This window comes from Zootermopsis nevadensis, unplaced genomic scaffold (genome assembly GCF_977971745.1).
Source record: "Zootermopsis nevadensis isolate Lab colony 2312 unplaced genomic scaffold, Znev_1.0 Znev_ptg000004l, whole genome shotgun sequence".
Classification (NCBI taxonomy): domain Eukaryota; kingdom Metazoa; phylum Arthropoda; class Insecta; order Blattodea; family Termopsidae; genus Zootermopsis; species Zootermopsis nevadensis.
Window position 1 is genome coordinate 3,244,019 of NW_028259136.1, and position 18,615 is coordinate 3,262,633.

The 18,615-nt window shown below is 39.9% G+C and overlaps 1 protein-coding gene across 1 annotated transcript in view; it reads right to left on the bottom strand.

The window, feature by feature from the left end:
* LOC110830862 (uncharacterized) overlaps positions 1–18,615 on the bottom strand; it is a 58,756-nt gene that overhangs the window by 23,264 nt on the left and 16,877 nt on the right. The window contains exon 3 of the mRNA XM_022066210.2: positions 13,755–13,978. Coding sequence (XP_021921902.2) covers positions 13,755–13,978 — 224 coding nt within the window. The remainder of the gene's footprint in view (positions 1–13,754; positions 13,979–18,615) is intronic.

An 18,615-nucleotide genomic window follows, 5' to 3' on the forward strand; every position in this document is an offset into this window, starting at 1 on the left:
ACGTTGTAAGTAGGCAGGAGTGCAGTAATACAGATGGCCATGGAAAATGTGGAAATGGAACCTGCTGAGCACTGACGGCGAGGCCGTCCCGAAATAAATTGGATAGCTGATGTGGAAAAGACGCGGAATACAGAGGACACAACAGATATTGGAAATGTGTGCGCGTAAAATGACAACCGGAAGGAGATGCTAAGTGACACACACAAACACACATACACGCGAAAGCATATCTACAGGCTGTCCCAAAAGTATACACACATTCAATGAAAGAAATAAAGACATTGTATTAAACTAAACCTTTACATACGTCAGTTGGAATTTAGTAAATCAGTGACTCTAGAGTAGGTGCTAGAAATGACCACCTTGTCATAGTGTGTAAACATATTTTTGAGACACCCGTATATACGGGATATAAAATAGTAAAATATAAGATAAAACGTAAGTTGCATAAATGCAAGCGTGCAGGCGAGAATTGGTTCCACGAATCAAGCCAACACATACTGTAGATCTATTCAGCATGTGAAGCGGAAACTGCTAACATATCAAAATAATATTCTAATTTTGTTATCACACACACACACGCGTGGCGTGTTAGCAAGAACTCGTGGCTTCAGTGTGTGGAGATGCGTAGGACAATTAAAGGCTGGTACAAAAGAGGTGGGTGTAGACCTGTAATTCTAACAGAGCGGAACAGATATGGTCATCACTTTATTGCAATTTGTAAATATATCGACTATTCGGATTGTCTCTCGAAGGATTCTTACAAATCACAAAGGTGGTTCTCACGTCTCGTCCATTGCTTCGCCCTGCTTGCAATGTGCACGGTTCAGAACTAATTATACATAACAGAAAACAACTTTTTTTAATTCAGCCGTATAAAATTAAATCAAACACAAGTACTGAAAGTGTTTCATTTAAACTGTCGCTTAGTAACTTTAATTTGTATTAGCACAAAAATATTTTAGTATTGCGCCGTGTAATCCGACGTTTCATAGCTGCATGTTCCATCCACCAACATGACAATGATGGTGGTACCTCTGAAACGTCGATAAACCTCTACAAGACAGCCTTCATTATAATCGTCGCCGTGAGAATCTCAAATATCACTTAATAAAAAACATGTTACACGGAAGATATCAATGTTCCTGACTCACCTATCGGCTCCTGAAACGTCCGAAAATGGTGGAGAAATATTTACAGCTCATTCCTTAAACGAAACAAGTTTGGCAACTGAGACCTCTTCTCTTGATTTTAGAGCGTTTTAGGATGGCAGTTTCCAATTCATTCATTCATAGCCACGCCTCGCCCACCCCACTCTTAGCCACGCAACTCTGCCGGCTATTGTCCGTGCTGGGAGCACACGGATTTCTATTATAGCAACAATCGATTCTGCAGTAATAAATGGAGGCTCAGGCAGTGCAACAGGTTCGTCTAACCAAGGGGTGGACAGACAGCCCCATCGGCAAATTTCTTCTCTGAACCGCACAAAGGGACTTATTCCTCCCAAGACAATGTCCTAATATTAACGTAGGGCGGCCTCCTGCTATCAGACTTCTTAAGCTTTTCAGTACAGACAAGAAATTAATAACCCTGTTTAGACAGGAGAAAGAAGAATTTGCTGTGCTAACAGTTTTCCAGATTATCCTTATGTCATGCAGCACAGGTGACTCTCGTTATACACGCTTTCGCTAACCGCTATAATTCTGTCGCTTTATTAACGTGGTCAAATGGAGGATAAGATGAGGAGATCTGGGGAACGCATCAAAGAGATAAAATTATGCGTAATTTCAGTGGAGCATCGGCTGGAAAGAAATCGATTCGGAGACGAGGCAAGACTGGAGAATTACTAAAATGTACCTCGTACAAGCAGGATATGAGAGTAGGAAACTAATTCAACTGATTTAGGACAGAGTCTAGTGACAGACTCTCGTAAACATGGTAATGAAATTTTGGGGTCCGTTAAAAGCTGGGAATTTGTCGAAACCGTTCATTTCTCAAAACAGTTTCCTTAATGCATGTCCCTTGTAACAGATTCATTCTCTACTGTGTCTAACATTTTCATATTACCAACCCCCATCTCACACTCATTATTAAAATTGGTAAAAGATTTTTCTATCTCTCGCATTTTTTCTCGGATTTAACGTAGTGAAACCAATTCTCGGCCGTAAGGGTTTTGCGGGGAATTGTGGCGAAAAATCTGATGATTGGCATGCACACAAACATTTCATGGCCTCAGGGATTTCAAACGTGGGATCGCAAAGTTTGCTCTAAGGTTAGAGCTGCAACGACGTTTTCCTACCTTCCAATCCCGGGCATGCGCACCCAGCTGATGGTCAGACCATGGTCGAACGAACTTTCGACCATGGGTCTGACGTATGATTCTGTTCAAGTCCGTACGCGGAAAGCATAAAATATGATGTGTTTGGTATACAGACTGGATGAGGGCAGCAATAAATTTTGTTGCCAAGTTTATCTGTGTGTAATTAAACAGGGCATAATGTAGTAGGCCCATCACATGACATGTTAAAATAAATAAAAAAACATGAAAATTTCGTGGATAACCAAAAAAGTAACATGGAAATACTATAAGATTGCTTTTGACACTGGCCAATGTCTGAGGTAGACGAGAGTTGGCTCTGTTCTCGTCTTCATGTGACTGGTTGATAATATATCGAAAAATTTTGTTTTCTTTTGATCTAAGTATCAAAGTTTGCACCAAACCCAGAACGAATCAATCACTGTCATTAATATCAAAACAGAATCATCATAACAACACCTGTCAGCATATAATAATTACCTGAAGATAGGAGCACAGAAATTCCTGAAACGTTTTTATATAAAATATACCTGACACAATGGGTAACGTCCAACATAGTGTTCCTGCAATGAATCAACCACTGTCAAAATCTTTATTGAAAGAAATTATTTTTCCATACATATAATGTTATTTTTTAAGATGGTTTTCTTCTAGGTACTCACCGCTGTGAGAATTTCAAATCCTGCAAGTTAATAGTTTGCGTTTCACTGCAGGTGTCCTTAACAGCGCACAATTTCTAATTATTTTCCCACTTCCGTGCACTAATAGTGGAAAAACTTTATCTTGGCCAACTAAAGATTGGTGGAGCCTCACGCAGCCTGACCATTGGGTCGTATAGAGGATATTGCAAATTTCACTATCATAAATTGTATTTGTATTCAGTAAATCCTGCTTGCTATATATCTGAGCAAAGCACAACAGCCTTCTAAAGCAACGAAACTGCCAGTCGCAATGTATTGTTTTCTTGTCTGTACAGCTTTCTAATTCAACACATGGGGCTGGCCACCCCCAAAGCTGAATCAGCTCCAGTCCGTGCAGGAGGGCGAAAGATCGCTTGGAAGCAGCACAGCGTACACGGCTCGTCCATTATACTCCTGACCGATGCCTGACTGAAAGGAATATTATTCCAAAAGCACGGGGCTGGAAAATATTAGAACACTGAGCTCCCACATTATGTCTGCTGCTGCCACCAAACAACAGCAGAAAACAATTACGACAAGCACGTAACTGTATAAATTTGTTTCCATATTTCGTAGACAATTCGATAACACTGTATGAATCCTAAAACGTATTTAAAGTCGAGATGACAGAATGACCATAAATATAAGCTGAAGCCGAGAGACTGGGAAAATAAGAGATCGATATTTATTTGAATGTACCAGTTCACTCCTCTACCAGAAGCCTTATATGAAGTTCTCATTTATAATTTTACGTCACTTCAATATCAGTAACCTTACTGGTTTACAGTTCCTTTAGAAAATTTATAGAGACAATACCAGAAAAATGCAAGACTTCTGCCAGCGAAAGTCCCGTAAGATAAGGGAAGATACCCCAACAAATGCCCACATCCACCGTTCGTGTGTTAGCATGAATACGAGATTCCAACTGCTGATAGAGACCTTTGCGATCATGTGAACGGCCTGATCTCAGGTCACAGAGCATTCGTTTTTTGCAAGTTGGCCTCGCTGGAGAATTCTTCCAGTAACGTCTGTGACACAGACAAGTATTTTGACCAGAAATGTCGGTTATGCATAATTTGCATACAGTTAGCCATGCTCATCATCTTACACTCCTAAGGTTACCTAATATTGGTAGTATGTTATGAACTAAAAACCTGTGAATACGAATGACAAAATGTCTTCCTACTGCTCTTGAATATAAGACTGAAATCAGAGCAAATTCAGTGTTCCTGCAACAGGCATTTGCATACGAGGTGCGATCGGAAAGTTTCAAGACTGCGCCTATAAAAACACGTACACTTATCTCAGGTATTAAATTCATCCATCACCCTCGAAGTAGTTCCCCTGGGAGTGAACACAACGATCCCAGCGCTACTGCCAAGCCTGGAAGCATCCCTGGAAATCTTTCTTTGTCAGCCTGTCAAGCACCATCTACGATTCTGCCTGAATCTCTTCTATCGTCTCAAATCTCCTTCCCTTTAGCTGAATTTTCATCTTTGGGAAGAGGAAACCTTAGAGAGGAAGTTGGGGTCGGTTCTTGCAAGATCTTTGAGCTGCTGACAAACGAGAAGTCGATTCTGCTTCTGGTCCTCAGACAGGAGCCTTGGCACAAACTTGGCTGCGATGCGTCTCATGTGGAGTTCTTCCTTTAGAATCAGCTGACAGGTCCCATAGCCTATCCCAACAATGTCGCACAAGTCGTTGATGGTACGACGTCGATCTTCGTGAATGGCCTGCCGAATCTTCGTAACATTTTCGGACGTTGTGCTCGAAGATGGTCGTCCAGAACGCTCGTCATCATCGACAGAGGTTCGGCCATTTTTAAAACGTGAATGCCACACAAAAGTTTGTGCACGACCCATTGCGGACTCCCCAAATGCTTGCTTTAGCATTTCATAGATTTCCGTAGCCGTTTTGGCGAGTCTTTGGCAAAATTTGATGCACACTCTTTGTTCATGAAAATCCGCCATTCCGAAATCGCAGGAGGGTCGGTGTAATGCACTACCAAAACGCCCGTAACTAAGAAACAAATGCTAATTCGATGATGCCGGCTGGCACACTGATTCACTATGAATGTAGGCCGCACCCCCTAGCGGCAGAAGCTCGTACTACATCCGGTTCGCCCTCTATTGACACAGTCTTGAAACTTTCCGATCGCACCTCGTACACGTAAACTATCTTGGAAGAACCACGATCAAGAAATTCCTTTATCATTTTTACGATGTTAAAAACACATAAACAGGTACACACGTTAAAACACTCAGGCGTGTGTAACACGACCGAAGTATAAATATAACACAAATATAAACTTGATCTTACAGGAAAACTGTCCATATATTATACATGAAATCTAACGGCGTCTCTTTCGCTAAGAGACTGTAATAATAGCGAGCTCTTTACCTATGAAAACTACGTGATCATCATCATAGATAATAGCTCATCCTGTCAGTCTTGTTGCTTCCTTTTTATTACGTCCCAGATCTTCTCTCATCTTTTCATAGCCTACGCGACCTACCTGAACCCAGAATAAAGCTTTTTATTCTATCACATCTCGTCCTTCAGTCTTCGCCTGACATAAAGTGATTTCCAGGAAACGCTGTAGCTTACAGTGCCTCGAGAGAACGCGTAATAAATTGGCAGAAACCAGCATCTGGAAAAATGACCTTAAGAGTAACAAGCGGGTAGGCGTCATTTATCACTTACTTTTGTTATGTGAATAAAGAAGCGGAAAGCAATTATTCCAATGACAACTGAAATTACTTCAGAACTTTTAACTAACAGGGAATATAATAGACTTCATCCTTTACTACTGTGTTTTGAACATATTATTTTCCTTCGTCTATTTGTTGGAGAAACAAGTCTTAATACTGCTAACAGAGCTGATCAGTATACGCGTATATCCTACAGCCTTATACTTAACAGCACAACACGCAAGTTACACGTGAAGATGTCTGTCTTCTACGATAATGCACAGCCGTGTAATCTGGTAGAAGTTGACCGACGTTTCAGATGTACTTATGGCCTTAATCATCAGTAAGAACCTCTGAAACGTCGGTAAACTTCTATCTGACTACACGGCGCTACAACCCGAAAGACAGCCATCTCTGATTCTAATATTTCGTTTAACGAAGTTCACAGAAGACTCCCGATGAACAGATTTTACGGTGATTACTTCGGTACCTTGATTCTTCCCTCTAATGAACAGTGCGGTAATTACAAACTCCAATCATAGCCAAACGGATATCCAGCGAAGCACTTGTTATGAGTTGCGTATGTACACAAAAGACACAATGACAGCGTGTCCCACCCTTCAAATATCTCGTTCATATCCGAAATAATCCTAGAAATTAAATCCTCGTTTTCAATCTACCTTCTAAATTGTACTATCATAACAGTATTAGTCAATCTGCATAATAAAACAGTTCCTCACTGCGAACTATGTTAGAGCTCACTTGCCCGATCCTTAACAGGATACAGATATTTTTTGCCACAATATTTTCATATGTAATTTGTTCTTCCGTAAAAGTAAGAGACCATGTTTCCCCATTTGAAACACACGACACATTACCGCTGTGTCTTCGGCATTTTGAGGACTTGCAAGGATATTCTATCTATCCATACGCACAAGTGGGCTTATACGAATACATACACAGGGAATTTTTTTTTTTAGTGTTCTGTCTGACGACAGGTCCATATGAACAGGATCCTTCCATCCTTTTCTCGGACTGGGACCTGTTCATATACGTTCTTGGCAGATGATCCAGAAGTGGTTTGACATTGCCTTCTTCTGTGTGTGAATGGAGTAATTGTTGGGATGCCACGGAGAAACCGGGTAAGCCCCCGGAGGAAAACTCCGTGTTGCCTAGACCACGGCCTTGCCCAACACAAGCTATAAATTCGGGAATCGAACCCGAGACCCCAGGATTACAAGGCCAGCGTTCTAACCGCTAGACCACCGTGGCTCTACAGAGAATATAAGATGTGGTATCTGCATATATCTTAACTGTTAGTATATTTATCACCTGTTAAAAAATCTATCCAACCATCTGTTATCAATCTTTCTACATACCTATGGATCAATTTAAATTATGACCTACTTTTTAAGAATGGTGCAAAGTTTTCTGTATGAGGACACATGTCCTTTGTGATAAAGAGAGACCGTGGTTCCGCTTTACAACGCGGATAACGATGACAGTCAAGGCAACAGGTGGTATAATGAGGCCTTCTACCATCTGTCTGTGGAAATTAACGAGATGTGCCTGTGCAATGATACGGTTATTGTACAAATGACAAACTCACAGACGACGGAAGTGAATGCGCATTTCCTGTACATGTTTGTTCAAACGCTAATTTGATACGCAACCGACGTCATCCAGAAAAGAACTACATGGAGAAGCGTCCTTGAGAAGCTGATGACAGTGGTAATCTCGCCAAGAGAAACCCCTTTTTTATTAAACTACTAAGTTCATTACCGTGTTTACAACAGCCCGCCACTGAATCCCATCGTAAACTAGTAAAATCCAGTACACATCTTCACACTCTGTTCCTTTAAGATCAATTTTAATATTATCCTCCCATCTATGCCTTTGTCTCCCATGTTGTCTCTTTCCCCCAAAATAATCCCATGTCTGAGCAGCATTGAGTGTCTTGGGGTTGAGGGTAAGAACGATTGCATTTGTTAAACAGTTATGGACAGCCGATGAAGGGCGTTCCTCTAGCTTAAACGTTATAAAATAAAACACTATAAAAAAACTACTTATTTCAACATGTAACTGGTTGTAATATACAGATCCGTCGCATGATGGCGGATCTCAGAGAACCGAAATATGGTTGCGTACATATGTAAATAAATATATAGTTTCAGTAACTGATAGACCGTTATAAATTATACTGAACGTTATCATAATCTTTTATCTGCATGTTTTGGACGCAGTTTAATCAATTTCCTTTGTAGATAAAAGGGTGCTTTATTTTTCTTCAGTGCTTTGTTCCTTCTGGAGCTACTGTCTGCTGGGGCTTCGCCTCATCAGGCAGTCCTCCGCACCTCCGCTCCCAACACCTTGTTTCCAGCTAATGACTCCCAGCCTTCTCAAAGCCATTAAAGTATCTGCAGATGCCACACTAATTTATATTAAATTGAGAAATTATATTCGGTTGTTTCAAACTCTTCTTTATACCCCTTATGGAAGCTTCCAGGCTTATTTTTTATTATTCTCTATTTCTGTAACGCTTTGTATTTGCGAAGCATACATTTTCCATCGTTACAGTCTATTTTTATATGGAAATCGGCTTACACATTCTGTTATAAAACAGACAGTGGTAAGCGACAAGTTTAATCCTTTTTACATTCTGGAGAACACAAATGAAATGTCATGCCTGATACGTGCACTAATGAAAAATTTACAGAAAAGGGAAGTCTGTAACAACGAAAGTAATCCGATTAAATAAATTCATCCGTCAAACATTTCGATTAATTTAACGAGTATTATATTATTTTATTGTTTTTTTAATATAAACAATATTAGTATCATACTAAGTTCGTGGATCGGAGTCCTTTTTCATATGTTGTTATTAGCTCAAAGAATAAAATTCTCCGAACTTGATGAAACCCAAAAGTCAATTTAATATGTTCGAAGGTACCCGCCACTGATATCCATCTTAATCCAGATTAATCCAATCCACACTCTTGCCCTACTTTCCTAAGGTACGTTTTAATAAAGTCCTTCCATATACATATAGATTTTCCGGGAGGTCTCTTTCCTATTACTAGTCGGCTACTAATAGACTAATTCATTATATCTCTGAGTGTCGTTACAATAGAGTGTCCGATAAAGTATCTTACAGAAATAAACTGTGAACTACACTGAGATGGATCCTTTGAGATTCAACACCACGGTTTAGAATTGATGGTTATAAAACTTAGTTTCTTTAAAGAACAAAATAGCACTGACTCGTTAACATATCTCGCTCAACGAAGGCATAGAAATTTTATAAATGTTGAACTTTTAATGAGATTTACAAACATAATAACTAACTAGATGGCTTAGGGAGCCCGAAGGTTCATCACCGAATAAATCAAATCCCTTCACCGGTTCCTGTCATCGGCCAGCAAAATCCAATCGCCTTCAACCCCTATCTCCCACAGATCCCGAGTCAATACTTAAGCCTGGAATCCCCCGAATATAATGCAGGAGTGCTAACCACACAAAGAAGATGTCGGTAAACCATTGTTCTTATTCATAGGCGCTTCGTTCAGAATCAGGCACAGACCGTCACTTTGAAGACTACATCAGACAGTGTGTTCTCCCACACATAAGTCCCTGAAAGATCTATTCATGGTTGTCTGAAATTGAACACTGTCGGTTCAATGAGCCCCTCTGCATTATATTGGAATTGTGTTCACAGAAGAGACGCTATCACCTTGCACCGCTGCCAATTGATGGAATTGAACCCTGGGTGCGTTAACAAGTAACTCCCTACCCTGCTCTTCTGCGAATGGCCCACTGCATCACAAGCAATGCGCAGTGCAATTAAGACTATTTCGCTGCAGGCAACGAACAAGTGGTTAGGTACGTAAATACGAAATCCCCTTCTCGTGTCAATGAGTAACATAATCATTAAATTCTGAGCATGCATGATGCATTCAGTGTGCAGTGACATTTAGAAGCAATAGTGTACGCATATCATAATCTAATGTACTGTACCGGCATTTGCCTGAAGCGACTGAGAAAACAAGAATGGCCCATCACCCTGATGACGGAGGCAGTATGACCTCTGAAACGTTGGTTAACATCGACCAGACTACACAGCGCAATAACCCAGAAGACAGAAATCTTCATCGCCCTGATGACGGAGGCAGTATGACCTCTGAAACGTTGGTTAACATCGACCAGACTACACAGCGCAACAACCCAGAAGACCGAAATCTTCATACATTTAGCTTCTTACAGAGTACTTCTTCAGAAGCTAACAGTACGCTAGGCAAGTCAAGAAATTCCCCACCATTTAGGTAAACGGGACGTCCATCATCCGGTTCACAACAGCCCTCCCAAGTCTGAGGCCTTGAGCGACATTTCTCTCATGCTGGCTTTTCTTAGTGGGGAATCGTTAGTCGCTCGCCCAACCACTAATCTGGAGGACCACCCCTTGTCGGCTGCCCTCGACTTCCTATTCAACATATTCGCAGCTACCCTCCATATCTGCAGGCCTTCTTCCACCGGCAATCTAAGGACGAGCGATTCCGTGGTGACAAGGGACATACTTAACACAGTAAGTTTACACTAATCACCTTTACACATTTTCAACGTGTGTAAAGCGCTTATTAAACCGATTTATTTTAAGTCCTAATTTAAATCGGTGAATGCTTTTGGGCTAGATTTATGCTTAAAGTATTTTCTAGCCAATCAGTATTTGTGTTCAGTAATTATCTTCTTTCCCGCTTTCTAATCCTTGTCAGACGTAGTTGCTTGGCCAATGGCAGCGTTTCTCTATGCTAACACGACTACACATTTCGCTCAGATCCAAGAGAAACGCTCGGACAGACAGACATACGAGTGAGTTCGAGCCTCAGCGTTCATTTCTCCGCTGCGCACTTTTATGGTTATTCATTTAATTTTTAATGAACTAGGACATACGAGACGGAGGTAAAGTTCAAAAGATACGGAAGGTTTTAAAGTTTCCGTGTAGAGCAGCTCTTTGAAGAGTTATTTCGCCTCGGGTTATGTTAGGAGTAATATAATATAAGTCAAAGTTTTAAGGCCTTTTTAACAAGCGTTAAGTTGTACGCAAATAAAACTAATTTTGACAGACATGTTAAGACCATTGTGTTCACTCAACTGCAATAAATTTATGGTCATAATCAGTATTTATTTTGGAGTATTCATGATAACGATGTGAATATAGTATTGAATCCGCGGATAACTGCCCTTTTATTTAAAATTAACGTTAAAGTGCGATCCGGTGGAATGTCTGTAGGTTTCCATTGTACTATCTAAACGAGATTGTAAATTTTCGGTAATGCAGATCACAAGGCTGGGAATCCATTAACAGAATTACCATGGCAATGGTATAACAGACACATACAGGTCGAAAACCGCTTATTAGCGTTACCATGGCAACTTTTATAATAATAGTACATACAAACATGACGGACGTCATTCATTATATTATATGTAGATTACGTGAGCTGTAAAAATTACCCAATTCCTTGTTATGAAATGTCCTCTATTATTCAACAAGTCACGACTCTTTGATCCGATTATTTTCCTCTCTGCTTCTCTGCTTTGTATTCAATCTTTTGAAAAGTACATTATTCTTCCAGCCTAAGAAACTACTTTTCTTCACAACAATACACAATACAATTCCTTGAAACATGTTTGATTCTATACTGATGTGGAAAATAGACAAAGACGTAATACTAATAAAAATAGCCGACCTATTATTTTTTCTCTTAATTTAATTCATATAATTTATCTGAAATTTTGACACAATCGGAATATCACTAATTGTGTCTATATTGTGTGCATACATTTCAAAGGGGCTGATTCAGACAGGTTCAACTGAACGGGTGTTTACCATTTAGTGCACTTGATTTTATTAATACAGGTTTCTGTAAAACTCATGATCTACACGAATTTATATTTTAAATTTTCCGATTTTATCAAAGACGGGTTGTTTTACAGAGTACTTGTATGTAACATTTTATCATAATTTTTTCTTACTTTAAGCATTTCACTCTTATGAAAAGAATCTAAATGCCTTTCTTTGCAAGAATTACAGAACATTAACAAATACAACAATTCTTCGTTTCGTCCATCCGTCCGCATTTCTTGACTTCAAAATACTAAAATAATTTTGATTAAATTCACATGAAATAAATCAGTGGATTTTCCGATACTTTGATAATGACGGCGGGATATGCAGGCCTATGTAATTAATACTATTCAAATATTCCAAAGAGCGTATTTTTTTACGATACACATATACGTATGACACAGATAGAAAATCTCATTTTATTCTAAATGTATCTCACAAAGATACACCACAATAAGTATTTTATTTTGCATAGAATATAAAATCAGAAAGTTCAATCCAATGGGGACCCGAATAATCTTACTAAAGCTGATTTTCGATTGCGAACTTATAAATACAGCGCAGAATAAGCCGATAAAAAAACAAGTATAGAAAAATGTATCAAGAGAAAAGAAATAATGTCACGTCTTGGAGTCAAAATTCCGAAAGAAATTCGTGGAAAAAATTGGTTAATACAAGCCTGCGCGTAATCTTCAATCTAAAAGGCATTACAGCAAAACTATTCAAGGAGAATTACAAGTAGAAAAAAATCTGTTTTCTTTATGTTCAAAAATTCTTATGGTTCTCTGCTTCCAAAAAAACACGAAAATTAAAATATAACAGCGATTACTTCGCTCGTTATTTTATTTTATTTTTACATAATTTAACAATTCTAAACAGAGGACACAAATATAAGACAAAAGCATAATCAGAATGGGTGAGTAGAAAAATGTTTATTTAAAAATGCACTACGAATATATGAGAACACCTTGTTCCTTTAAAATACTGTCGCTCAAGTGATAAAATAGTTATCCGCCTCTATATAAATTTTGAAGTTTCACAAGAAACTTGCACTGTACCCTGTCCCAAGCCAGCTGAATCCAGTACACATTTCACACACCATTTGACTAAGACCCCTTTTAATATTCTTTTAACATCTATGCTTAGGTCTTCGGGCTGGTGTTGTCCATAAAGTTTTTTGAATAAAATCTTTCACGTTTACTTCATGCGCGCTTTATTTTTTGTTTATGTCATTATCTTTAATTTAATATTTCAAATAATATCACGCCAGTCGTGTTTGAAAGTAAATGGACTAAGCACTTCTGACTGTGGCACGTCTTAAGATTTATTTATTGCCTTTTCCCAGCACACAATTTATCAGAGTGAAGTGACAATACCAACTGAAGGTCTAATTGAGTGACGGACGGTTCATCGTGTGGTTTTCCTGTGTCTGAGCTGAAAAGCTCCAGCGAGTATCACGCGAGGAGATTGGTAAACAACTGAACTGGAATCAATGAAACCAAGAAAGGTTTTTTGAGCCATAATAGGTTGCATACATTTTAATTTTCTTGTCAGGGCGTTGCATTTTAACTTAACGGTTCTCTTCCACGTGTAATTTATACAAAATTCAGAAAATAAACACACAGCCTTGTCTGAGGTTTCAACAGCAATTTTTCAGCAATTATTGTGTCATGCGCAAGATTCTGCGGGTATAAATGAGCACCACTGACAACACTAAATTTCTGCCTCCGCGACGACGCCCTACGCCAGCGGGAACTACACGGCGTCCACTGCCATTTAGGGACACTGTACATGAACTAGTATATCAGAGCTCGCAAACCTTACAGTCCCAAAACCGTGTCTTGAAAACCAGACGGCAATTGGTTACAGAAGACAGTGTGTTGTGATTACGGATAATCCCGTATTATACAGTACAGGTTACCCTCGTTATACGCCCCTTCTATATCCGGCATCAAAATCCTATTCACCGCCAACATTTAAAGCCTATTACTTGCGTCTAACATTCTCTAGGCTTATCAGGGAATATGATGCAGATGACAAACGCAGCAACAAAAATCCTGGCGCCAGTTTAACAATTGACTATTGTTACACGTTTTCCGTTTTACGCGTTTTAGTTACACGCGGCGATTCTCAAGTCACCTGTAAAAGATACGTGAAATCATTACCTAGTGAAGCGTCGTACGTGTTCATGTATTCCGACGTCATGAACTGCGATACGAGAGCTGTCTTGCCGACGCCAGCGTCCCCCAACAGCACCACCCGATACTTCGTAATCTCCTCCACGCTAGCCTCGGAGCTGATGTTGTTGTAACTACTTCCACAACAGGATCCTTCGAACGGAGACCGCTCCCCGGGGCTCACTCCACTCGGGTTGCTGTGGTTACTATGCCTGCAAAAACAGATAGACGCTCTACTTATCCAGCTGTTAGCTGTTCAAATGAAGTGTTTGCATACGTGAAGGTGACGCTGCTACTGCTACAAAGGAAGACGTCTTGAAAGCACTGGCGAACACTGGCACTAGATGGGTTAGTGGCCATCACGTTCCAGCTGCTTCAACCACTGGGATAAAACTGATGGACAGGAAACTAAGTGGACTCGACAGCCGGTGGCGAAAAGAACAACTTTGTCTGCCAGGATTCGAATCCGATCTTCAAGTCAAACAAGTTACCAAACGTTATCCTCTTCGCAAAAACATGGGTCCACCCCTGCATACACTATTCGTGCAAAAAATGCGCTGCACTACTGAGTACTACTGGAATGCAATGTGTTTTGAATAGCAATAGACGGAGTGCGCAGGAAGATCACTCCTTTCTCCCGTTTTTAATTCCCAGTCTTGACGCGGGAACAGTATCTGCATTACATATTTATATTTTATCATTACGCCTACTTTATATCCTCTTCTTGTGATGTTTACGTTATTAAACTCGTTAAGGCACCAGAGTTTAACAGAATAATAAATCAGACATGATCTCTGCTACGAACTTAATGAAGATAACTAAAGTGCCTTCAGAGACAGGCCCAACTTCCGCCTTCACATCTTGGATATCCAAAGCACAGTATCTTTTAATACATTTTCTCTGTTGAGCCAAGCCATGAACCGCGATATCTCTTCAGCAAAATGGCTTCAAAACAGAGGTCAGGGGTTCGAAACCAGAGAGATTCATATTTTACTGTTGGCTGTCACGTCCCGTCCCACAGAAACTCATATGTAACTGGCATCGGTGGCTCTTTCGTCTGGGATAAATAGGTCGGAGCGTAAAGCTGACATAGTGCCTACCTCCCAATGCGAAACGACATTGTGTAACTCATCAGCTTATCCATTCTATTTTATACGTGTTCTTAACCACGTTTCAAGTGCTTATTACCTTCGCCCCGTGTCTTTGTCCGTCTGTAACAATACGAGAATGACTGGATATATAAAATTCTATTCCGCAGACGTTGATATTCTTGTTTTGGTAAACCTGGGGCAACAATAACAAACAGTTTCCACGAAGATTTACATGCCTCTCTACGCACTGAAATGAGTGGGTCGGAAGTCCGCAAACAGCAGTGCAACCACCTGCAGATTCCCAGTGATCACATCACCACCCAAGCAGACACCGAGCCTGTCCTGACGTCAACAGCCCAGACCGGCGGCATTCGCAAAAGCGAGAAATCAAATTCTGATTCGCTTCAGAAGCATTTCCTTACTTGTTCGCTGCACCTTCCATTTGCTTCAACTTCCGTCACAGCACAGGAGTAACTGCCTCGAAACCTCCACAGCTTTAAAACTGACAATGCCCGCAGCCACTCAACCGGTAACAAAGTTCTGTAAACTTTCTGATCAACTCCATCAAAACTTATTGCATTAAATTAACCTCTGAAAATTCGAAGGTATGAGTGAGGGTTGAGGTAAATCTCTTTTAAAGCCTATTCTCCTTCAGCATTCATCTCAGATTCACGTTGTTCACCCCATCTTCACAATAATTTCGGTATAAACATTCGCAAATCTGATAATAAAGGAATGCCTATGTATAAAGGTGTAATTTATCTCTGAATCTGATTTCTATAATTTGCTGATAGTCGAATCAGATCAATCAACACGCAAACAACTTAAATTCCTCGAAGAAATTTGTATACAATTATATAAGATTGCTTTAATGATTTTTCTTTCTTTAATACTGAATGTGTATTGCATCCCTCTCGATTAGGTCCACACCACTCTGGCATCTCTGGTTAGAAAGTTGCCTTGCCATTAAGAAAATTGCTCTCGAAAGTCTACAGATTACTGCATTAAGTTAAGTTTATGGCCGACATCAGTGGTTTAGCCATTTAAGGTGCTTAGTGTATTCGGTAGTACCCACCTGGGACCGTAGGTTCGAAGTCCGTTCTGTTCATGGCTGTGTGTCAAAATACGTAAAGCTTAAAGAAACCTTCTCTATTTTCATGTCTTGCTTTTTAAGCACATGGATAGCCAAATTTTATTTCCCGCATACAAATTGTAGAAGACACTGAACACCACTGCGATTCCGAGCAAAGTTCTCGTAATTATGGAACGAGATTAAAAGAATTTAAATTCCTGAAACGTGTTCCCGGCAAGTGCTTATAGCACAAATGGATTCTGGATTAAAACACGAAACATACTTAATTAAATACAAGCTAGAAGCTACAAGACACGATTACGTCAATTTGAACTGATATTATTTGAAGCATTGTTATGAATGAAACAAATATTAAAATATACATGGAAATATAAACGCAAAAAAACTCCGAAGAGACATGAATGAACAGATTGAATGAAGGACCTGAATAAAAGTGCTGACATTTATCTTCCTCGGGAAGCATGAGAGAGAAAGCTTGAAATAATGCTGGGTGCATTAAAACGTTTTAGGGATGGGTAGAGGACGGCGAAGCTGCAGCTGCTGGGAGTCCAGCCACCATTCCGCTAATGGTGAAACAGCTGGAAGCCGGAGAACTGGACGAGACAGGGAGAGAAATCCCTCCTGGCTGAATAGGGTAACAATTTGTTTAATGATTATAAGAACTGATCGAAGCTTCAATGTGTCGACTTGTGTGCATGACAGCGTCAAGATGAACTATTCTCTTCTGTGTCGTCTGCTTATTTAAATTACCAGTATCAAGAGGCAAGTGTCCGAATTTCTTAATATCACGCAAGTATAAATTCTTTAGAGAAGTAATAACAGTCGAATTTGGTAGTCGATTGGTTAGCAGCTTTGTATTCGGGAAATTCCTGGTTCTCGGAGACCGGTTATCCTGACTAAGGCTTTTCGTGGTTTTCAGTAACTCAGTGCAAATGCTTGGATAACGCTTTAAATTAGGTCACGATCGATCCCTTTCACACTTTCCAATCTCAGGGTTACATGCGATACATTGACGTAACTAGCAGAAACTGCGAAGACAGATGTCAGAAAAGTTTAAGTAAAAAAGTCATCACCTCACAAAGAAGACACAAAATCAGCAGTAAGATAGAAAATTGTTATGTTCAAGTCCATCTCATGTAACATTATTGCTCGTAGTGGTCCTCGTAGCCTATAAATCCTTTTGGCACTCAACTATGTGTTTCAGAGATAGCCAAAGTTCTGCTTGAAAAAAAGAAAAACTAGTTGAAATCAAATGATTTATGACGGCGCCTGTCCAGACGAGTGGTCTGCATACATACTCGTTGGATACACAAGAGTTGGCAATAAAAGATGAAATATCGGACAAGGAAAATGAGTCAATACTAGCGGAAGTGGAAGTGCTTGGATTGTGGCCACTGAGTCTCTAGGCGGCTGGTATCATTCTTCTTTCATCACATTTAATTAACCGCGTTTTCATTCCAAGTAGATGCTTGTGAGAACAAGACTGATACATGGTCCCTGCTTCCTTCAAGTAATGACTCATTTTTATGAAAGACGGAATAAACCAATCATGTAACACCTGTAGGTTACGCCAGGTTATTTAAAACGTTGTATGAAACGCTGAGGTTATTTCAGTTTTCTAAACTAATGGAAGAAGAAAACATGACTTATGTCAGGGTACTACACTGTCCGAAAGAAGGAAAACCACGAAAAATATCGGAATGGAGAACGGCAGTGAATACTAGTCAAGGCATGGAATATTTACCGGCTTAAGTTGACTTTACCTCAACTACACGTGAAGTTCATGGTTCTTCTTTATCCTTATTTATCTTATCTGGTAAGTTAAGGTAAGCTTGTTGAACAAGTTACATCCTTTCCGTGTGAGTGTGTGATTCTGCAGAACTTTGATCCCATGAGCCGACGCACACGAAACTTGAGGAAAAGTTGATGTCACTGACTGATCTCCTGGCGAAAGCTTCTCGATTATTTCTCGCAAAATGGCGACAACGCGCATTTCAACGTGCAAAACACAAAGCAAATTACAACAGTTCCGTATGCTTACGTTAAAGCATAGTTTTTTCGGGTTATATTTTCTAAAAAGTTGTCAGTGGAACCACGGTTTCGGAGAATTTGACGTAAATACGTCATACATGCTTTACAATTGAGTAAAGTTTGATTAAGACATTTCTTATTTAACTTGAATTAGTTACGCTTAAGATGGGTCTGTGGTAGATGAATGTATAAAGTAATGTAGGAGATGGGTTCAAAATTTTAGTCCGATAGCATGAAAGTAAAAGATTTCTCGGAATGCCTTGGAGCAGACAGGAGGGCAATATTAACCTGGTATTAAGGAAACAAGGTGGAAGAGTGTGGACTAGACATGGCTCAAGAAAGGGGCCGGTGGTGGACTCTTGTTCATACAGAAATAAAACGGCTTTTTAAGGCGGGGAATTTACTGACTAGCTGAGCTCTTTCAGGACTCTCCTCCATGGAATTTGTCAGAAAAAACATATCAGATACCAGTTGTTTTAAAGTACTCGAGAAAAACCAAATTTTCCCTCTTCATTGCAGACGATCAATGAAGTTTGCGCCTGTCTCTCGCGATTACACGACGCGATACTCCTAATTAAGGAACACAATACACGTCTGAGCGTGTAATATGAAGTTCTCTTCAACGTGCACCGCT